At 45.2% G+C, this 23,726-nt stretch overlaps 1 protein-coding gene across 1 annotated transcript in view; it reads right to left on the bottom strand.

The window, feature by feature from the left end:
- Positions 1-23,726, bottom strand: part of THSD7B (thrombospondin type 1 domain containing 7B) — a 595,317-nt gene that overhangs the window by 540,722 nt on the left and 30,869 nt on the right. The window contains exon 4 of the mRNA XM_030210867.1: positions 13,635-13,804. Coding sequence (XP_030066727.1) covers positions 13,635-13,804 — 170 coding nt within the window. The remainder of the gene's footprint in view (positions 1-13,634; positions 13,805-23,726) is intronic.

The raw sequence follows: 23,726 nt of genomic DNA on the forward strand, positions 1-23,726 counted from the left end.
AGCAGTAAGAAAAACTACAATTTTCACACTAGGGCTGCATTCAAATCCCTGGTTCTGCAGCACTAGTCTTCCAGCAAACAACAGAAAAAAGAAGAAAGAAAATGAACAAAAACATTTTCCCAGCTATCTCACTCATTATTCTTAAGCCTTCTACCTTTGTGAAGTCCAAAAATGTGGACAAATTAGGTTTATAGGCACACCGCCCTCTGTAGGTCCATAGCACAAAGTGCTACAACTAGGGTTACCATATTTTGTCCCCCAAAAAGGAGGACACATGCCCCGCCCCATTTCACGCCCGTCCTCGTCCCCTTTCATGCCCCTGCCCCTTTCACACCCTCGCCCCACCCCCTTTCACGCCCTCGCTCCGCCCCCTGTCACATTTTTCCCTCCCCCCGTCACTCCCCCTCCCCGTCAGCCCCCTCCCCTTACCTTACTACTGCCCTGGTGGTCTAGTGACCTCTTCGGGGCAGAAAAGAGCCCCCCTCTTCCCTGCCCATAGCGCTGCCCTGCATGCATCCTTCCTTTTGTTGATCTCGGCACTGATTGAAAATGGCCGCCGAGAGTTGAAGTCTCGCGAGGTCACTTCAACTCTCGGTGGCCATTTTGAATCGCTGCCAGATATCAGCAACAGGAAGGATGTATGCAGGACAGCGCTCCAGGCAGGAAAGAGGGGGGCTCTTTCCTGCCCCAAAGGCGGAAGAGGTCAATAGACCACCAGGGCAGAGGAGGGGAGGCTAGCAATCTGCCTGTTTGTCCGGATTTCTGGACAAATGGGCAGGCTGGCGATTGGCAAAACCTGCCTGGACATGTCCTCAAAAAGAGGACATGTCCGGGTAAATCCGGACATATGGTAACCGTAGCTACAACCTACCACTGTGAGAAAAATAAACAAAAAGGGGATACATATAACAAGAGAATCTTGTTATATGTATTCCATCTTCTCAGTGTTAGAAGCAGCAAGCTCTGGGATCTCTCTACCCATGCCCATGTTTTCTTCTCTCTCTCCTGGGCTTTTTGGTCTCTACCACTGAGGTCCTTTCCCTCCCCTACTGACCCATAATGCATATTTTATAAGATTCCAGGGAAAGGGCTGCTCCACCTCCTAACCCAAATGACCTTGTGATTTTGATTTGTTGTGCTCTGCTTGCACTTTTAGTTACAGGTTTCTGTTTCCAGGGTATTACCTAACCCCCGGGGCTTTTTTTGAGGGGGTACGTGGGGGTACTGAGTACCAAGGGCGTAGCCAGACAGCAGACTTTGGGTGGGCCTAGGCAAGTAGTGGGTGGGCATCAAATGTTCTCCCCCTCTCCCCCCCCCCAACTACCAAAAAAACATCTCAGCTGGTGGGAAAATGCTTCTCTCCAACTTGGTAGTCTGCAGCAGGCATGTGCTGAAAACTGAGCATGCGCAGGTGCCAGTATTGTGGAGCGCAGCATTTTCATTACCATCAGGGGGAAGTCTTCAGCTGGAAGAGCTTGGGATCCCCACCAGCTACCGCTAAACATGTGCTACTGTTGGGTGGGCCTGAACCCTAAGTGGGTGGGCCCTGGCCCACCCAGGCCCACCTGTACCGGCACCTTTTCCATTGTCTGCTAAAATTGACCCATAGTCCCCAAGTTTTAATGAAAGAGCTCAGGCTCTATACATAAATTCTGCCTTGTCATAGATTCTGTGACTGATTGCAAGGGGCCTGGCTATTGTTGTGTGGGTCCCTCATTGATCACCCCACCCCTGAAGGGTGGCTTCCCATTTGAGTACCGGCACCTTTTTCACTGGAAAAAATGCACTGTTAGCCCCTCTCCTTGAAAGGATCTTTACTCAAGGATACAGATTCTTACAATTAATAGTTGCTTTATTTCGGCTCCCCTCACTACTACAATTTATCTATTAATTCAATGTATTTACTGCCTTTTTGAAGGAATTCACTCAAAGTGGTGTACAGCAAGAATAAGTCAAATATAGGCAATAGACAATTACAACAGTAAAAATATTCAAATAAGAAAACATGGTATGACACAATCTACTACATTACAATACCAACACAAAATGCAGTAACACATTTTGATAGCATAGAATGTAAGTAAAGATTAAGACAGAGCAAATTTTCTTTTCTTCTCATCCTCTGACATCCTATCTGCCTAGCTCTCCCTTCTCTTATTGACCCCCTGTCTTTCCCTGCCCATTCTCCTCCCCCCACTTCCTGTGTCCACCACCTCCCTTCGCATCCCCCACCATATTTCAATTTTTCTTGTTGTGAACCACTTAGCTGCCTGTACTGGCTTTATTAGCTATATATCAAATCCTGGTAAATAAAATAAATAACTATAATATAATAAGGGGACTAATTTTAAAAAAAGTTGCATGTGAAGTCATTAAGCTGCTTGAATATTATCTCAGCTAGGGTAGGAGTGGAGAAACATGCCCTGCTACAGTATGTGCAGCCGGTGTCACTCCTTGTGTGGGTGCACGCTGTGGGGGGGGGGGGGGGGGGTGCAGGGAGCAGCTGCGTGCGCGGCTGTTGGCTCCACCAGTTCCCTGCTCCCTCTGATGTTACTTCCTGCAGGGAACTGCTGGAGCGGATAGCTGCACAGCTGCTCCCAGCACCCCAGAAGGTAAGAGCTATGCACCGGGGGGGGGGGGGGGGTGTTTTGAGGTGATGCGCCGGAGGGGGAATGACGCTGCACCCGGGGGGGCACTACATCCGGAGGGAGTGCGCAGCGGCTATCCACCCTGAGTGGTAGCTGACCAAGGAATACCACTGGCTAGCCCAGTCATTGCATCACTAGTACAGAAGAGTGTTGAGAGGTGAAAGGGGTTGCTTAGGCCTCTACACTTGCTGAAAGTGTGCCCGATTAACTACACCAGCACAATCTTCGGAAAACCAAAATACAAAAGTGCAACACCCCTACGTGAGAAACTACACTGACTCCCGCTCAAGGAACGTATCACCTTTAAAGTCTGCACGCTAGTTCACAAAATCATTCACGGTGAAGCCCTTGCTTACATGTCTGACCTAATAGACCTGCCACCTAGAAATGCCAAAAGATCATCCTGAACCTTTCTCAACCTCCACTTTCCTAAGTGCAAAAGCATAAAGTACAAAGTACTACATGCATCAGTGCTTTTTTTGTAGAAAAAAAGGTGCCGGTACTCATTATGGGCGGGGTCACCACATATGGCTCCACCCCTATGATAGCCACACCCACATTAACCACACCCCCTATACCAGCCATGGCGCATATAAACAGACATCATTGAAAATATTATAGTACTATAGGAGAAAAAAATAACGTAATTTTTTTCATTATAAATAATCACTGTAAGCTCTTACAGCTCCAGTATACCCAGTGCAAAATAAGACAGCCAATGTAAATTCTCATATTGGACATATTACAAACACTAAAATGAAAATAAAATGATTTTTTTCTACCTTTGTTGTCTGGTGACTGTTTTTCTTTCCATATTGGTCCCAGTCTGTGATTCTGCTTTCCTTTGTTTTCGCTTAACTCTTCTGTGCCATTTGTCATTTTTGTCTCCTTTTTCTTTGCTTTCTTCAATATTTTTCAGGCTCTCTCTCTGTCCAGATTTAATTCATTCTTACTATCCATTCTTTAATTTCCTTCATCTACCTGTGGCTTTTCATTTTTCCTCCCCCTTGTTCTCCCCATGCCCTTCCTCTTATTCTCCAGTCTTTCTCTATTCCCCTTTTCCATCCAGCAGCTCTGCTTTCTCTCCCCATCCTTCCAGTGTCTCCCCTATTTCTTTCTGCATTCTTCCATCCAGCGTCTTCCCTCTTTCTCTCCCTATCCTTCCGTTTTCCCTCTCTCTCTCCCCATCCTTCCATCTGTTTTTCCCTCTCTCTGTCCCCATCCTTCCATCTGTTTTTCCCCCTCTCTCCCCAATCCTTCCATCTGTTTTCCCCTCTCCCCAATCCTTCCATCTATTTTCCCCTCTCTCCCCATCCTTCCATCTGTTTTCCCCTCTCTCTTCCCAATCCTTCCCTCTGTTGTTTTCCCTCTTTCTCTCTCTCCCCAATCCTTCCCTCTGTTGTTTTCCCTCGTTCTCTCTCTCCCCAATCCTTCCATCTGTTTTTCCCCTCTCTCCCCAATCCTTCCATCTGTTTTTCCCTCTCTCTCCCCAATCCTTCCATCTATTTTCCCCTCTCTCCCCAATCCTTCCATCTGTTTTTCCCTCTCTCTCCCCAATCCTTCTCTCTGTTGTTTTCCCTCTTTCTCTCTCTCCCCAATCCTTCCCTCTGTTGTTTTCCCTCTTTCTCTCTCTCCCCAATCCTTCCATCTGTTTTTCCCCTCTCTCCCCAATCCTTCCATCTGTTTTCCCTCTCTCTCCCCATCCTTCCATCTGTTTTTCCCTCTCTCCTCCCCATCCTTCCATCTGTTTTTCCCCTCTCTCCCCAATCCTTCTGAAACGTTACACTTACATCTGTTTTTCCTCTCTCTCCCCAATCCTTCCATCTGTTTTTTCCCTCTCTCTCCCCATCCTTCCATCTGTTTTCCCCTCTCTCTCCCCAATCCTTTCCTCTGTTGTTTTCCCTCTTTCTCTCTCCCCAATCCTTCCCTCTGTTGGTTTCCCTCTTTCTCTCTCCCCCCAATCCTTCCCTCTGTTGGTTCCCTCTTTCTCTCTCTCCCCAATCCTTCCCTCTGTTGTTTTCCCTCTTTCTCTCTCTCCCCAATCCTTCCATCTGTTTTTCCCCTCTCTCCCCAATCCTTCCATCTGTTTTTCCCTCTCTCTCCCCCATCCTTCCATCTGTTTTTCCCTCTCTCTCCCCATCCTTCCATCTGTTTTTCCCCTCTCTCCCCAATCCTTCCATCTGTTTTTCCTCTCTCTCCCCAATCCTTCCATCTGTTGGTTTCCCTCTTTCTCTCTCTCCCCAATCCTTCCCTCTGTTGGTTTCCCTCTTTCTCTCTCTCCCAATCCTTCCCTCTGTTGGTTTCCCTCTTTCTCTCTCTCCCCAATCCTTCCCTCTGTTGTTTTCCCTCTTTCTCTCTCCCCAATCCTTCCCTCTGTTGTTTTCCCTCTTTCTCTCTCTCCCCAATCCTTCCATCTGTTTTTCCCCTCTCTCCCCAATCCTTCCATCTGTTTTTTCCCTCTCTCTCCCCATCCTTCCATCTGTTTTTCCCCTCTCTCCCCAATCCTTCCATCTGTTTTTCCTCTCTCTCCCCAATCCTTCCATCTGTTTTTCCCTCTCTCTCCCCATCCTTCCATCTGTTTTTTCCCCTCTCTCCCCAATCCTTCCATCTGTTTTCCCCCTCTCCCCAATCCTTCCATCTGTTTTCCCTCTCTCTCCCCATCCTTCCATCTGTTTTCCCCTCTCTCTCCCCCATCCTTCCATGTTTTCCCCTCTCTCTCCCCAATCCTTCCCTCTGTTGTTTTCCCTCTTTCTCTCTCTCCCCAATCCTTCCCTCTGTTGTTTTCCCTCTTTCTCTCTCTCCCCAATCCTTCCATCTGTTTTTCCCCTCTCTCCCCAATCCTTCCATCTGTTTTCCCCTCTCTCCCCAATCCTTCCATCTGTTTTTCCCTCTCTCTCCCCATCCTTCCATCTGTTTTCCCCTCTCTCTCCCCAATCCTTCCCTCTGTTGTTTTCCCTCTTTCTCTCTCTCCCAATCCTTCCCTCTGTTTTCCCTCTTTCTCTCTCTCCCCAATCCTTCCATCTGTTTTTCCCTCTCTCTCCCCAATCCTTCCATCTATTTTCCCCTCTCTCCCCAATCCTTCCATCTGTTTTTCCCTCTCTCTCCCCAATCCTTCTCTCTGTTGTTTTCCCTCTTTCTCTCTCTCCCCAATCCTTCCCTCTGTTGTTTTCCCTCTTTCTCTCTCTCCCCAATCCTTCCATCTGTTTTTCCCCTCTCTCCCCAATCCTTCCATCTGTTTTCCCTCTCTCTCCCCATCCTTCCATCTGTTTTTCCCTCTCTCTCCCCATCCTTCCATCTGTTTTTCCCCTCTCTCCCCAATCCTTCTGAAACGTTACACTTACATCTGTTTTTCCTCTCTCTCCCCAATCCTTCCATCTGTTTTTCCCTCTCTCTCCCCATCCTTCCATCTGTTTTCCCCTCTCTCTCCCCAATCCTTTCCTCTGTTGTTTTCCCTCTTTCTCTCTCCCCAATCCTTCCCTCTGTTGGTTTCCCTCTTTCTCTCTCCCCCCAATCCTTCCCTCTGTTGGTTTCCCTCTTTCTCTCTCTCCCCAATCCTTCCCTCTGTTGTTTTCCCTCTTTCTCTCTCTCCCCAATCCTTCCATCTGTTTTTCCCCTCTCTCCCCAATCCTTCCATCTGTTTTTCCCTCTCTCTCCCCATCCTTCCATCTGTTTTTCCCTCTCTCTCCCCATCCTTCCATCTGTTTTTCCCCTCTCTCCCCAATCCTTCCATCTGTTTTTCCTCTCTCTCCCCAATCCTTCCATCTGTTGGTTTCCCTCTTTCTCTCTCTCCCCAATCCTTCCCTCTGTTGGTTTCCCTCTTTCTCTCTCTCCCAATCCTTCCCTCTGTTGGTTTCCCTCTTTCTCTCTCTCCCCAATCCTTCCCTCTGTTGTTTTCCCTCTTTCTCTCTCCCCAATCCTTCCCTCTGTTGTTTTCCCTCTTTCTCTCTCTCCCCAATCCTTCCATCTGTTTTCCCCTCTCTCCCCAATCCTTCCATCTGTTTTTCCCTCTCTCTCCCCATCCTTCCATCTGTTTTTCCCCTCTCTCCCCAATCCTTCCATCTGTTTTTCCTCTCTCTCCCCAATCCTTCCATCTGTTTTTCCCTCTCTCTCCCCATCCTTCCATCTGTTTTTCCCCTCTCTCCCCAATCCTTCCATCTGTTTTCCCCTCTCCCCAATCCTTCCATCTGTTTTCCCTCTCTCTCCCCATCCTTCCATCTGTTTTCCCCTCTCTCTCTCCCCATCCTTCCATGTTTTCCCCTCTCTCTCCCCAATCCTTCCCTCTGTTGTTTTCCCTCTTTCTCTCTCTCCCCAATCCTTCCCTCTGTTGTTTTCCCTCTTTCTCTCTCTCCCCAATCCTTCCATCTGTTTTTCCCCTCTCTCCCCAATCCTTCCATCTGTTTTCCCCTCTCTCCCCAATCCTTCCATCTGTTTTTCCCTCTCTCTCCCCATCCTTCCATCTGTTTTCCCCTCTCTCTCCCCAATCCTTCCCTCTGTTGTTTTCCCTCTTTCTCTCTCTCCCAATCCTTCCCTCTGTTTTCCCTCTTTCTCTCTCTCCCCAATCCTTCCATCTGTTTTTCCCTCTCTCCCCAATCCTTCCATCTGTTTTTCCCTCTCTCTCCCCATCCTTCCATCTGTTTTTCCCTCTCTCTCCCCATCCTTCCATCTATTTTTCCTCTCTCCCTCCCCATCCTTCCATCTGTTTTCCCCTCTCTCTCCCCAATCCTTCCCTCTGTTGTTTTCCCTCTTTCTCTCTCTCCCCAATCCTTCCCTCTGTTGGTTTCCCTCTTTCTCTCTCTCCCCAATCCTTCCCTCTGTTGGTTTCCCTCTCCCTGCCAAGTTTCCCCGCGAACGGTGCGAAGTCGCGACGCACGCGGCACCAGCCCCTATTTCTGGCCGCTGCTGCTTCTCCTGTTGAGCAGCAGCGGCCGCTACACAAAGAAAAAGAAGATTAAAAAAAAATTGAAACCTGGCTGAAACGCGGCACCCCGGCACTGTAGACAGCCATTAGGCATTGGCTGTTGCCCCGCAGCCGCTCCTCCTCTTGCCTCTACGTCACTGCCCCTGGAGGAAGACCCCGGAGGAGCGCAGTGACGTAGAGGCAAGAGGAGGAGCGGCTGCGGGGCAACAGCCAATGCCTAATGGCTGTCTACAGTGCCGGGGTGCCGCGTTTCAGCCAGGTTTGAAGTTTTTAAAAAAATCTTTTTCTTTGTGTAGCGGCCGCTGCTGCTCAACAGGAGAAGCAGCAGTGGCCGGAAATGGGGGCTGGCACTGCGTGCGGGACATGGACTCACGGGGCGGGGGAGCAAAAAAAAAAGGTGCCGGTACGCCGTACCGTTGCGTACCGGCACAAAAAAAGCACTGACATGCATCAACCTTCTCCTACATGAGTACGCAACTCTGGAACACACTACCACGTAACCTGAGAACGATTTACGAATTAACCGACTTCCGCAAACGACTGAAGACCTATATCTTTGAAAAAACTTACTGCAAGGATCAAAACACATGATTTCCATGCACAGTAATAGAAACGCATCAATACACTCCCTTCTGAATTCTCTTCCCCGTACTCTCCTCACATTCACAATCAACCAACAGATAAATTGTTATACCCTAACGCTCTCCTGCTATTATCTATTCACCATACCATTCCCCAATGTCACATCCCACATTTTCTATGCCCCAAAGATGATTTTACTGAATTTGTCTCCTATAACTCTTCATAATGTAACCCATAATCATAATGTAACAAACTGTACCTCCATCATTCACAACGTATTGTAAGCCACACTGAACCCGCAAATAGGTGGGAAAATGTGGGATACAAATGCAATAAATAATAATAATAATAATAATAATAATCCTACTTTTCAGGAGAAGACGAGGGGAACTAAGTATCTGCAGCAATCTTTGCAAATAGTGCAAATCTGGCACACATTTAGGGGCCCTTTTATTAAAGTTTATATATATTGTATTATATATATTTATTTGGATTTTGCTCACACCTTTTCAGAAGTAGCTCAAGGTGAATTATATTAGAGTTCTCTAACAGAATTAGCATGTGCTAAATGGTAAGAAGTCCATTTTATACCTACGGGCATCTTAGCATTAAGCGTGCACTAATTCCGTTACTGCACGCTAAGCTTTAGTAATAGGGCCCCTTAGTTTATTAATGGCATGTGACAGCCCATCCCTACTCCAAATTGGAAAGGGTTATACCTGTTAGAAAAAAGCAACCATACTTTTATCTATTTTGGGCTTTGCATCAGTTATGTCAATTACAACCTCATTTAAAAGGAAAAAAAAATCTGTTTACCAATACAGACTACAGCAGCTTCTTAAATCATGGTTTTTGCCAGGAACAAAGTGAAGCATTTACAGGTGTTACAAAATAAGGCTGCATATGTGGTGTTAAGAAACAAAAATATGATTGTGTGTCTCCTGTTCCAAGGCAACTTCACTCGTTTCTAGTGGAAAAGAGAGTTCAAATTTAAAACATTTTTAATGGTTTGCAAACAGCTACACTAGCACCATTGTATTCAATTAATTTATTTCATTTCTATAGCCTAGTTTGGACATAAAAATCATTTCAGTAATTATTATTGGTCGTACATTTACCCAGACATAAAATTGACTGTAACTAAGCAATGTGCCTTCCAATGTAATGTACCATATTTCTGGAATCAACTTCATTTCTGAACCATGGTGCCTCAGATTTTGTAAAATGTTACAAGACTAGCTTTCTGAACAAGCTTTTACGTTGAGTTTGTTACTCCATGTGAAGTAAGCTGTTTAGGAAATGATATTCTACACTTTTAAGATCTTAGAACATGGAAAATGTTAAGATTACTCTGCGCTTAAGTTATTGAACTGCTGGCTATTTCTTATTGGTTGTTTATTAGAACTGTATGTAAACCATTTTAGGAAGTTGCCATGGGTGGTATATTAAATTCAATCAATCAAATTTAGGAGGGTGGGAAGAAGGAGCCTTTATGAGATTTTTCAATGTCTGTATTTCAATATGCTTCAGAAAATATGTTCTAGTGACTGTGCAGTAGATTAAATAAAAGGCTCCTAATTTTAGGCACCAAAATTATGGGCGCTAAGCTTGAATTCTATAATGGCTAATGAATGGAAGTCTCATTAAACAATTGCAGCAGAAGAATCATGAAAGAGCATCTAATAAAGTACAAGGTACCTAAGACCGAACAGTGCGTCTTAAACCTGTAAAACTGCCTTTATTAACTCTTGAAATGCATTTCTCTAATTTGACCAGCAGGTGGTGCATGTTTTATGTTAAAGCTGTTATAGAAAAATGAATGCCCTCTTTTAGTTTCACTTAGGGGTCCTTTTACTAAGGTGTGCTGAAAAATGGGCTGTGGTAGTGTAGACGCATGTTTTGGGTGCGTTCAGAATTATTTTTTAGTGCACCTACAAAAAATGGCGCTTTTTTTTCTCGAAAACGGACGTCCGACAAAATGAAAATTGCCGCACATCCATTTTGGGTCTGAGACCTTACTGCAAGCCATTGACCTAGCAGTAAGGTCTCACGCGATAACTGGGCGTTAATGGCCTGCGCACGTCAAATGCCACTTGACGCGCGTAGATGCCACGCATCAGAAAATAAAAAAATATTTTTCATATGTGCGTAGTGGACGCATGCCAAAATTGAAATTATCGCAAGGGCCACGCGGTAACCAGGCGGTAACTCTAATTTGGCACTCGGGTGCGCATAGATGCCTACGCAGCTTAGTAGAAGGGAATCTATATTAATGTGAGTAGTATACATTTAAAATTTGCTGACTGCTCTGATTGGCCTGGTGTTTGAAATTACCCAGCAGTTGTTGCTGGCTGTTGCTTCAGTCTTAGCCTGGGAGAAAAGAGAGACAGATCTCTTTGCTGAGACTTGGTGAATTATATGTCCTGATCTCCCTAGGTACTTTCTAGGAAGCATGCAAATGTTTAGTTAGTGTTATAATTGATCCATATTTCAGTTACCTGTTATTACTTGCTAATTGCACTATTTTGTTTCATTGTTTAAAAAACAATAAACAATATTTAGTTTATTGCCTCTCTGTCTGGACTGAATCCTGGTGGTTTGTGTGTTGGGTCTGTGAGTGCTTTCTGGGAACTGTGGGACCACTGAGAGTATGGCCCTAGTAACCTAGAAATCACTGGGGATAATTTGAGAGTGGGAAACTTGTCCAAAGGCGGTTGTGACTCAGTCAGTGGGAGGAGGGTGCTGTCTTGCTTCTGTTGAGGGTGAACCCTTAGGTTCCCTGAGGCCCGCAAGACCTCAGAGGACAGCCGTGCACCCCGAATCTTCACCCGCGGCGACCGCCGTTCACCGAGGGTTGAGCCCCCAGCTGCAGGCGGCCAGCAGGACTGCTGGAACCGCGGGGTGACGACTGGCCTGGCTGGTAGTCAGCAACACAGTCTCTGAAAGGGCAGCTAGCAAGGGCGGCTAGCACTGAAGAGGGACACAGTCTCTGAAGACAGCTAGCAAGAACGGCTAGCACTGAAGAGGGATACAGTCTCTGAAGACCGCTAGCAAGGATGGCTAGCACTGAAGAAGGACAGTCTCTGAAGACCGCTAGCAAGAACGGCTAGCACTGAAGAAGGACACAGTCTCTGAAGACAGCTAGCAAGGACGGCTAGCACTGAAGAAGGACACAGTCTCTGAAGGCAGCTAGCAAGGACGGCTAGCACTGAAGAAGGACACAGTCTCTGAAGGCAGCTAGCAAGGACGGCTAGCACTGAAGAAGGACACAGTCTCTGAAGACAGCTAGCAAGGACGGCTAGCACTGAAAAGGACACAGTCTCTGAAGGCAGCTAGCAAGGGCGGCTAGCACTCACGGTGGACACAGTCTTTGAAGACAGCTAGCAAGGACGGCTAGCACTCACGGTGGACACAGTCTTTGAACCAGCAACACTCCGGGATCCACCGCGTTGGCTTCTGACAAACGAAACAGAAGCACTGGAATTCGCCAGTTCTTCCGTTTAAATCTTGCGCCAATCCGCCCCCTCCCCGGCAGAGGAGCCAATCCGCCGGCCCTGACAGACAAAAGGAGCGCTGGATTGGCCGGCCTGCCCTGCAGGCGGAGTTTCAGTGCCGGCGCACCAATCCGGTGCGAGGAGGCGGAGCTTCCGCGCCGGTCCGCTCCGAGCCAGGGAGACGTCGACGCCGGCGCCGCCATCTTGGCCGGCATGCTCCCTTCCCCGAGGCCGGCGTTCGCTCCAGCGGGTCGCCGGCCTCAGTCCGACCCATGGCAGCGTCGGCTTCCTCGGAGGTCCGCCTCCGCCACCCGGGATGCTGCGAGGCCCGATAACCATCGCTCCCCCCAACGGGAGCACAGGTAGGGGCGTGGAACACGACAGGTGCTAGTGTAGAGCACAAGTGGCAGATGCAGGCGGACTTGAGTTGTGCTGGGGATAGACCCTCTAAGTGGCTGCAAGGTAACTCCAGGTGGGAGGCTAGGCATTTCATGACAGTACCCAACAGTGCTACTGTCTGCGGTTGGGCTGTTATAATTTGTTCCAGTATTGGACAGTCCAGATTTCTTCTGAGCCCTCATGGTATTGCAGCTAGTACCCTCATGACAAATTAGTACCACTGTTGGCTTCTTTTGTTGTTGTTATTATTATTATTATTATTATTATTATTATACATAGCACTTAACACAAAGATTTGTCTAGTATAACCGGAGAATTCAAGCTTCATCCAGCAGCTTAGGAATTATCCAGGTATCACTGCAAAATTTAGCTTGAACTTTGCAAAACTGTTTTTTTGTAATCAAAATATCAATGTTTTGTAGAAATTTGTCCTGCCTTGGTATAATTCCACCCAAGGATCCTATAACAATAGCTAGGACCCTACATGTTTTTTCTAGATTCTTGCCATTTCTGTTGTCAGTATTTTTTCATAGTAACATAGTACCATAGTAGATGACGGCAGAAAAAGACCTGCATGGTCCATCCAGTCTGCCCAACAAGATAAACTCATATGTGCTACTTTTTGTGTATACCCTACCTTGATTTGTACCTGTCCTCTTCAGGACACAGACCGTATAAGTCTGCCCATATAAGTCTTTAGTTCAAAAGAGGGGCATGGGAATGAGAGGGTCATGGGTGGAATGGAGTGTCCCTAACATTTATATGCATTGCTACAGAATGAGGGAGGATATGCGCCTAATTTAGTCTGTGCAAATGGCTGTGCCTAAAGTTAGCCATGTTTCCCGGGCATAAGCACTAATCTATAAACCATGCCTAACGTTAAGTCTGGTTCATAGAATAGCACTTTTTTGGGCACCATATATAGAATTCTTCCCTGTGCGTGTGTGAGTCCCATCCATACTCCAACCAGAATCTGAGGCAAACAAACACAATGGAGTCCATTATATTTTGAATAAAGCTTCTGATGTGAACTCTGAGTCCATTGGACGTTTTGTTTCTATATCTTTCATGTCACCTCCGCTGTGTTTGTTTGCCTTGGATATCCTGCGTGGAGGACTTTTGTTCTTCTGTGTTTGTCGATTTCTTCCAACCAGACTATGGCCATGTTAACATTCACCAATACAATATGTGCTATTGGAGATATTTGTATATTTACAGAATAACGAGTAACTGGATTTTTGGTATTTAAGTTCATATGTGTCAACGTATATGTATATATATATTTATGTGGCATGTATTTGCAACATACATGTTAGAGCCTTAGTTATAGAATTACTACTTTAATGCATAGACCCTTTTATTGATTATTTGCAGCACAAAAGCCTACTGATGCCTGCAATTGTTCGAAGGGACAGTTCAACATGAACTGGCTCTTCAAGCCCACATAATAGGATATCATAAATATTATAAATAAATTCCACTTCTAATGTTCTCATTTTCTCTTTTCACATAATGCCAACAATTGCTGTAAAACATGATCTACTAAAAAGAATACTAATCCACCAAAGAGCATAAAAACTTCAAATCGAATACCTTCATTTAGCTGGTGTAACCCAGAGTCAGTCACAACCTGGGAACAATACGCCTCTCGGGTTTGAATTCCACCTCCACAGAGACCAATACGGTTATTTCGACGAGGGTCTTGTTGATCAAACAAAGGAGCAACTTGGCATTCTTTCCATTCAGAAGTCCTCCACAAGAACCTTGGAAAGGGAAAATGCTGTGTAAATGTCACCACTCTGTAAAAAGCCTTAACAACCTTTCTCTCTCTCTCTATCTATATACATATATAGATAGAGAGAGATTTACTGTGTGTGTGTGTGTATATATATAAATATATATATAGCAACCAGTGGTGTAGCCAGACAACAGATTTTGGGTGGGCCTAGGCAAGAATTGGGTGGCCACCAAGTGTTCTCCCCCTCCCAAAAAAATTATTGCAGCTAGTAGGAAAACGCTTCTTTCCACCTTGGCAGCAGGCATGCACTGAAAACTGAGCATGCGCAGGTGCCATGTCGTGGAGAGTAGCGTTTTCGTTACCATTAGGGGAAAATCTTCAGGTGGCGGAGCTTGGGATTCCCACCAGTTACCACTAAACATGTGCTACTGTTGGGTGGGCCTGAGCCATAAATGGGTGGGCCCTGGCCCACCCAAGCCCACCTGTGGCTACACCACTGGCAACTGTGTAGATGCTCATAATATTCCTATGGGCATCTACACGGTTAGTGCACACTAATTTTTAGCACGTGGTCCCAATACATAAAAAATAGTGTGTTCCCTGCTGTCCACCTATCCCAGGTATAGTCTAGGCAGCCTCATAGACCAGTTCAAAGTGGGGTTTACACAAATGGCACCTAAACCAAGCTGATAAAAGTAAAAACCACACCTCTGAACCAAAATAATTTTGTTTGCCAATTTATAAACCTTGTGGATTAAAAAAAAACGAAGTTGGAGCAGAGCAGCCAGTGTTCCTTGAACTGATACCAGCCATTGAGATGCAGTGTGAGGGGAAAACTCTGTATTTTGGAAATGCTATGGATAATTTCCATTTTTCAGGGACTTTCAATTCAAATTCAATGGTGGAACAGTTTCCTACCTGATGGCATAGCTGGCACATCCAAGCAGGGATGCTCATGCTGCAGGAGGAGCATCAATTGAACAACATGGATACATTTGGCATATGGAAGAGCATTAGAGCACGAGGAGAGAAGGGCCTATTTAAACCATGCCCTTGAGGATCATCGCCATTGCAAGGAGAACCCTGAGGAAACCATGAGGGAGAATCTAAGCAGTCAGTTGGGTGAGGCAGACCCCATTTTACCCCGAGATCTGGCAATTGCAGCTAATTCAGTGCAGAGGACTGTTGGTGGAAAAGAATCAGAGCTTTTGGGAGCTACAGAACCTCTCTTGAACTTAATTACAGTAGAAAAGGAAGGGCAGACCATGTCTGAGGAGATGAAGGACTGCACAGCTTACCAGTTGAGGGGCAAAATAGTGCTTGCCATAGAAGGAAACAGACTGATAGGGCGCATACAATGTCCAAATTGTCGCCATTGCCACGACACATTTCCCATTGTGCTGGCGTGTGAAAACTACTCCAGTGCATTATATGTAAATGGCAAAGAGCAAGGAGCCAGTGAACCAGTGCACACTACAGGATTGTATTGTAATGTTTCAACTAAATTGCAGAAACAGTTACAGCTGTTGCAGAACACAGCCGTAAGACTGATTTTTGGTAGAAGGCGATTTGATATTATTGCTCCACTTACGAAAGATCTTCATTGGCTGAGGGTTCAGCAGTGTATTAGATTTAAATTGGCCTATTTAGTTTTATTTATTTATTTATTTATTTATTAAGTTTTCATTTAATACAAACGAATAACAGTTTGTAAGGCAATAAAGAGAATTTTAACTCTTTCTTAGATCATTATAGATTCTTTGGGGGGGTGGGGTCTAGAAAAAATTAAGGAGAATTATTAATAAAGAAAAATTCTGTTCCAAATTGGCATAGTCCTGTTCTTCTTCCCGATAAACGTAATTTATCGCTGGTTCAGTTGTTCCAGTTAGTCGGCTAGATGGGTTTTTTGAGTCTAGAAAAGTCCTTAACTGAGTTGGCTCAAAAAATACAGGCCTACTTAGTTTTTAAATCACTTTGGGACCCTTTCACAAAGGCACGTAAGGGCCTAAGCACATCCAGCACATGCCAAATTGGCATTACCGTCCGGCTAACGCGTGCCCCGGGCGGTAATTCTGAATTTGGCGCACGCCAAAAACACAGTAGAAAATATTTTCTATTTTCTACCACGGCGCACCTACCCAGCGGTAAACAGCAGTTGGTGTGTGCTGCATGCTTACCACGCAGGTAGCGAGTGGAACCTTACTACTAGGTCAATGGGTGGCTGTAAGTTCTCAGGCCGAAAATGGATGTGCACTGGTTTCATTTTTAGCGCACATCCATTTTCCGACCCCTGAAAAAGACCCTTTTTCTTAGACACAGTAAAAAAAAAATGGCCTAGTGCATGCCCAAAAGATGCACTTGCACTACCGCAGGCCACTTTTTACCGCAGCTTAGTAAAAGGGCCCCTTTATGGCCAGAATTCAGAGGGCCTTGTGGAACTACTTGTGATTCCTTTTTCTGGTCGTAGCTCTTGCTTTTCCCGTACTTTACAAATAGGTTATCCTACTCTTAAAAATATACATTTAAAGTCTGTTTATGAACAGGGGTGATATGATACAGACGTTCAAATATTTGAATGGTATTAATCCGCAACGAATCTTTTCTGGAGATGGGAAGGCGGTAGAACGAGAGGACATGAAATGAGATTGAAGGGGGGCAGACTCAGGAAAGATGTCAGGAAGTATTTTTTCACGGAGAGGGTGGTGAACGCTTGGAATGCCCTCCCGCGGGAGGTGGTGGAGATGAAAACGGTAACAGAGTTCAAACATGCATGGGATTTGCATAGAGGAATCCTGTGCAGAAGGAATGGATCCTCAGAAGCTTAGCTGAAATTGGGTGGCGGAGCAGGTGGGGGGAAGAAGGGTTGGTGGTTGGGAAGCAAGGATAGGGGAGGGCAGACTTATACAGTCTGTACCAGAGCCGGTGATGGGAGGCGGGACTGGTGGTTGGGAGGCGGAAAATACTGCTGGGCAGACTTATATGGTCTGCGCCCTGAAAAGGACAGGTACAAATTCAATTCAAGGTAAGGTATACACATATGAGTTTGTCTTGGGCAGACTGGATGGACCATGCAGGTCTTTTTCTGCTGTCATCTACTATGTTACTATGTATTTCAAGAGGCAAAAATTTGGAATTTATTTATTTATTTATTTATTGCATTTGTATCCCACATTTTCCCACCTATTTGCAGGCTCAATGTGGCTTACATAGTTTTGTTATGACATTATCATTACAGGATATCAGATACAATTAGTAGTGTGCAGATATTGAGTAAGGGAAGAAAGTAGGAAGTGATTAGGCGGGTAAGTATAGAAGGTAGACTTTCATAGCTGGGTGGGTTGTTGAGTTGGTGAAGTGGGTTAGTCAGTGGCGATCCTAGCCAGCATGACACCCGGGGCGGATCGCCGATGCGCCCCCTCCCCGGGTACAGCGCCCCCCGGTGAAATGACACCCCCCGGGTGCACGCCGCTGGGGGGGGGGGTGCCGCGGCGCGCGCCTGTCAGCTGAGTTCGCTAACTTCGCTGCAGCTCCCTCTGGCCTGGCTGGAACAGGAAGTAACCTGTTCCGGGGCAGAGGGGGCTGCAGCGAAGTTAGCGAAGTCAGCGAACTCAGCTGACAGGCGCGCGCCGCGGCACCCCCTCCCAGCGGCGTGCACCCGGGGCAGACCGCCCCCACCGCCCCCCCTTGGTACGCCACTGGGGTTAGTGAAGCTATGGGTTCTCTTTGTAGGCCTTGTTGAAGAAATATGTCTTCAGAGATTTGTGAAAGTTAGTTATTTCATCGATTGATTTCAGGTCTGTGGGTAATGCATTCCATATCTGCGTGCTCGTGTAAGAGAAGGTGGCGGCATGCTTCAGCTTGTATTTTAGTCCTTTACAGCTGGGGAAGTGCAGATTGAGAAATTTGCAGGATGTTCTTGTGGCGTTTCTGGGAGGTAGGTCCACGAGGTTTAAGTTTTAGTTGGGAAGTAAAACGTCTGCCATCACATTTAACTTTTAGAAATGCTTTGAAAATGTTTTTATTTGAAAAGTAATTTGGTTGTCTATTTGTTGATTGTCTTTCTTCTAATTGTATATCCCTTAATTGTGAAGGTTCTCTTGTCTGTTAACTGGTATGAATCCATACTGGAAAGCAGGCAGTATATAAAACATCAATAGAATAGAATAGAATTTTGCTGTCCCAGATAGACCCTCCATGAAAGTGCAACTTGAAGGAAGTGATACTGCGCTTTCTGTTCCAAACCCAGTCCAGACCAGTACCATGACAGTATATCCCTCGTTGCCTGAATGTCTGGCAGGATTGTCAGTGACTGACTCCGATCCATACTCCACCTGTAAGCAGCTGGCTATGAAACCGAAGGGCCAGAGAAGAGGAGTCAAAAGGTTCCCTGAGAGACCTGGTCCACCACTCAGCATAGCCTCATCGAGCCAGGCTGGCTCAATCAGGTCAATGCCCTCACTTGGCGAGTGTATCTGCAAGGAGAGAAGACTCTGAGAGGGTACAAAATAGAGAAAGGACTCCCAGAGCCTGGAGAGAGAATGGTCAGTCTTGTGAAGCTCTGCCAGTGCGTTTACAGCTAAGGGCTCAGGTACCTTTCGGGAAACCAACTACACAGTTTCTGGTTAGCGTGCCATATGTGGAAAGGGGGTTTGTGATCGGCATTCCCCAGAACCCCCAATACTGGATTGCCCCAGCCATCCAATTTATTTGACTTTAACTGCTTAGCTTGATAAATTTTAGTGTGAAGCATGGCTTTTTATGTTAGCCGTTAAGTCCGTTAAAACGAGCGAGATTTTTGTTTTTAACAATGTAGTGGAACAGCTGAAGAAGAAAAATGAGAGTTGGATGTCCAGCATTTCTTCTCTCTCCCTTCCCATCCATCCATGTGCATCTCCTTCCTCTGTGTTCCCTCCCCTTCATCCATGTCCAGAATTTCTTCTGACTCCCCTCCATCCATGTGCATCTCCTTCCTGTCTTCCCTTCCCTCCCCTCCATCCATATTCAACAATTCTCCTCTCTCTCTGCCCTTCCCTCCATCCATCCATGTGCAGCAACCCTCTTCTCTCCCCTGACATCCCCTCCCCTCCATCCATCCATATCCAACAACCCTCTTCTCTCCCCTGACCTCCCCTCCCCTCCATCCATCCATATCCTCTTTGCTGCTAATATGCGTTGGAGGGGGGGGCTTTGGCTGAGAGAGAGATTGTGTGTGTGTGTGTGTGTGTGTGTGTGTGTCACAGAGAGAGAGAGAGAGTGTGTGTGTGAGCGAGAGACAGAGAAAGTGTGTGTGTGTGTGAAACAGTGGTTTGCGAGTGTCCTCTGTATGGGGCTGAGCGATGTTTCGTTTGGCTTATAGAGAGAGAGAGAGGGCTCGTTACAGACCCTGCCCTCTGATGTCATGACGTTTTGACACGAGGGCGGGGTCTGTTACGAACCCAGGCAGCCACAGAACTGTGGAGGAGCATATGATCAGCTGACGTCGAGAGAGACCTGTGACATGCCGCGCATGCGCAGAACAGCTGCTCTCTACTGCGCATTTGCGAGTGAGTCGGTCACTTCCCTATAAATATATGTTGCTGAAAAGTGTTACCTCCAGAATATATACCTCAGTTTACTTTAAAAAAATGTTTGCAACTGTTAAAGGAGTGTCTTTTAAAAAATATATACATATTTCTTCATACCTCAGTTTGTAATACTTTCAAATCCATAAAAGTGATTCCCAGGGGGTTTTGTATCAGAGCATCAGTTTTATCTTGAGTAAAAAGAAAGTGCTTGTAAATTCTACCCATTCTTTCTAAATTATAGTTACTTTCCAGATGAGCTGTCGTACTTGTCCTGTTATTTAACTAACACCTCCTGCGTACATACGAATCTACTCAAGAGGGTTTATTACCAGTGGAAAACAATACAAAAATAAAACCTGTACCTGACAAACTTAAAATAGTTTTACTCCCACACTTTCATGAAGCATAAATCCTGTCTGGGGAGATCTTTGTTCAAAACATTTTCTTTTGGATTATTAAAACCCCTGAGGCACACATTGAATTGTAACTCTGGAAAATCTAAACTGAGGTGAATTTTTCAAGTGACATACTGGGGTGAGGGGGGAGATTTAGGGAGACATGGGACTGGGGAATTTTGTGTTATACTTTCTATATCTGGATTATTATTGGTTTATATGCTGAATATTTTCAGCAAACTTTGAGCAACTTAAAAAAATTGACTTGAATTTTCAATAGATTGCTTAATGCTAAAGCTGACCTCTCTCAAATAATGCGACAAATCATTGCTGATGACATAGGGATTTCTTTTCTAACCACTGCTATAGTAAACAATTTTGATTTCTAGTCTTTCAAATGGCCATAATAAATCTGGCAACCTGTAGAGGACAGTAATTCATGGCTTGATTTTTCCTGTAGACACAATTAGAAATATTTCTCTTAAAAAGTGAGAAAACTAAAACTTGTTGATAAAAAAAAAAACAAATACTCGAAAGGCCAGTGGATAAGAGAATGGCAAGTTGGCAGCAGAGCTGAGTTGGTGTGCCATTGCCATGTAATAAGGACGATTTTAGCAAATACTAATAAACATAAACATTAATTATTGGTTTTGAATCTGTTAATGTATGGTTAAACACAAAAGGAGGAACAACCTAGGTGCTCACTCTTGCACCTGGACAAGAAGTGCCTTCTGTTTTCATTGCTGACCGATATATGCCTATTTTTAACTACAGCATGGCTATCAAATCTTCATGCATAGTCAGCAGAGTAAAGTGGTCAGAACATGACCCCAGTGGCCCAACGTTTTGGTTCATACTTCCTCAGAAATTAGGGAGCTTGGCGGCATAGGAGAAAATGGCTTGTTTAACTTCATCAACCCTAAAGGTGTTCCATTGTGTCCTCACAGATGTCCTGGCTGGTAGTGATGATCTTAAGGTGGCCAAACAGGTAGGAAAGATGACAGTAAAAGCTAGAAGGTTGCTTGGGTGCATAGGGAGAGGAATGGCCAGCAGAAAAGAGGTGATAATGCATTTGTATAAGTCTCAGGTGAAACCTCATTTACAGTACTATGTACAATTCTGGAGACCACACCTTCAGAAAGATATAAACTGGATGGAGTCAATCCAGAGGGTGACTACAAAAGTAATCATGTTTCTTCGTCATAAAGCATATGGAAACAGACTTAAAGATCTCAATACATACACTAGACCTGGAAAGGCCATGGATGGGTTGGGGGCATGGCAGGCAATAAGGCACGCAGGTTACAGAATACTATCATTTATGAGCCTAACTGCCTACAGTTAGGCATGTACATTTATGCCAGCCATTGAGCAAGCGTAAATGCTTGCACCTAGACACATAAATGCAGTCTTATGCTAGCATTCTATAATGGAAGCTGCACGCATAGCTGCCATTACTACTACTACTACTATTTAGCATTTCTATAGCGCTACAAGGCACACTTAGCCTGCATCAACTTTGCACCAAATTTTGGAGATCTTTTGAGAATTTGCCCTCAAGTAACAGCAGCACTAATGTGCATCAGTGGTGCCAATAATTGTCAGTTATGTGAGTACATACTAGGTGCTATCCTATAACATATGCATCAAATTTGCTAAGAGTAGAACTGTGATAGAGCGTACACATGGGTGAAGTATGGTTAGGCCATCGGAGTGTCACCAAGTGATGAGCAAAATGTCTACAATCCTATCAATTGTGCACTTGCATGGCACACTTATGCATGCCAAATTACACCAACTAATGATCTTTTGTAAGTGGGTGCTGCTATATTTTGGCAAACCAACGTGGCTTTGTGCTAGTAATCTATAACAGTTGAAACCATTACACAATTGACTGTAAGGATGCACCTTTGAGGCATCTACATCTTGATACCAACTTATAGAATTGCCTCGTATGAGCCCGATATTCAAAGGATTTATGTTTATAGCTTTGGGGCCCTTTTACTAAGCCATGGTAAACACTAACGTGTGATTACGGCAGAGTGAAAGGCACTACTGTGGGGTGCGCTAAGGCATCCTGTAGTAGTTTTGTGTTCAGTGCGCACTACCCACAAGCTAAAACACAGAAAAACTTCTGGGGGCAAGTCTGGGGGTAGAGAGTAGGAGTGTCCAGCGCTAATCAGTTAATGCAACTACATCACCATACGTGGTTAGCATGGGAGCCTTTACTGCCTAGAAAATAGGTGTCGGTAAGGACTCACGTGCTAATGGTCACGTGCTAATGCGGAACTTAGCACATGGCCATCAATAGGAAAAAAATGGAAAATGAACCCATTTTACAGCCACACTAAAAGTGGCCTCAGCCATAGGCGCCGACTCCATGGGTGCTGTGGGTGCTTGAGCACCCCCAATATTTTGGGACCCGAGGCCAGGGGCAACCTCCCTCATGTGCCAGCGCGGCACAGCTCTCTCCTGTGCTGACCCGACCTTGATGCCAACAGGACGCATTATCTTTTTTGGCACTCGGTGGCGGTGCTCAGCGTTCTGTTCCTGTCACCCTCTATCCCCCCCCCCCCCCCCCTCTCCTGTGCTGGCCACCAAACATAGCTGGCAATGCGCTGAATATTAGCAGATAGCCAGTTATATTGCGCGATATAGCCAGTTAGCCGCTATGTGCTGACTGGGAATATTCAGAAGGAGATAACTAGCTATATCTCCTCCTGAATATTTGTGGATAGCTGGTTAAGTGCTATTTAACTGGCCAGGAACCATTCCTAGCCAGTTAAGCAGTGCTGAATATCAGAGGGTGTATCTACAATTTCAGAATTCTTCAAGGATGTTTTTTTAGTGTGGAATTATGGTACACTGGTCATGGTTGAGAAGCTAGGAGGTTACTTAGGGGATTGGTGTTATTGGGCGCAGTATTCAGTGGTACTTTCCAGGTAGGAGTGGCTCCAACCAAGAGACGTACCATTCACCAAGGCCAGGCACCAATTTTCAGTGCTATTATCTGGATAATGCTTCTGAAAATCTTTACTGACCACCCTGGTACTATCCAGATACTGCCAGGGTGGTCTGAGACCAGAGCTGTGAATAACCAGTACAATATTCAGCACCTATACCTTATACCCAGTTTCCAGGAATGGCCTGACACTGAATATCCAGGTATACATTTAGATGCCACAGTCAGTGTCTGACATCATCACTGACTGTGATGTTTAAATATTACTCCAATAATTTTTGTGTTTTGCATAGTTTGTATTGTTTTTATATTTTAAAGTGCTCTTCTGGGCTATGCATATTAAGCTTGGGTTGGTGGTGTTATTTTGAAATATTGTATTAATTTTATATTGTTTCCAGTTTTAAACCCTTGGAGTATAGGCAGGATATAAATGTCTACTAAATGAAGTACCAAGGATTGCAATCAGACCAATAAAATGTGGCAGAAAGATAGAGAAATATTTTTCAATGTGCTGGGTGCCAGAGACTTGATTAAAATTAATTTCCAAGCACACCTTGATAAGTTGCCTATACATATTATACCCTATGAGTTACAGAAGGAAGTTTTGCTTGGCACAGTGGAAGTAGTACATTGAATGTTAGCAGTAAATTTGAGAAATGGAAATCGTACTTCACATAACCTGGCTTAGGAATGAGGTTCATTTATAGTATCTATAAAATTAACCCATTTGGAGACAGTGTTCCTGAGAATAACCATTTGGCCCAACTAATAGCCTATGAAAAATATGCAACAAATTTGCCACGCATGTTAAGGCTGTTTTCTGTAGAAATACAGTAAATAATGGGATATTATGCCAAACTGTCCTATCCAGTCTTCCCAGCTGAGATCCTTTCTCCATGTTCCTGCCATTTTTGGCACAGGAGCTTATAAAATACTCATATGCAAATGAACCTATGTTCATTTCCTCCACCCTAATCTTTTATCTGAGTTTCAAACTTTTTCCTACCACTGGCATCTATTACAATC

The sequence above is a fragment of the Microcaecilia unicolor genome, chromosome 7 (assembly GCF_901765095.1).
Source record: "Microcaecilia unicolor chromosome 7, aMicUni1.1, whole genome shotgun sequence".
NCBI classification, from domain to species: Eukaryota; Metazoa; Chordata; class Amphibia; order Gymnophiona; family Siphonopidae; genus Microcaecilia; species Microcaecilia unicolor.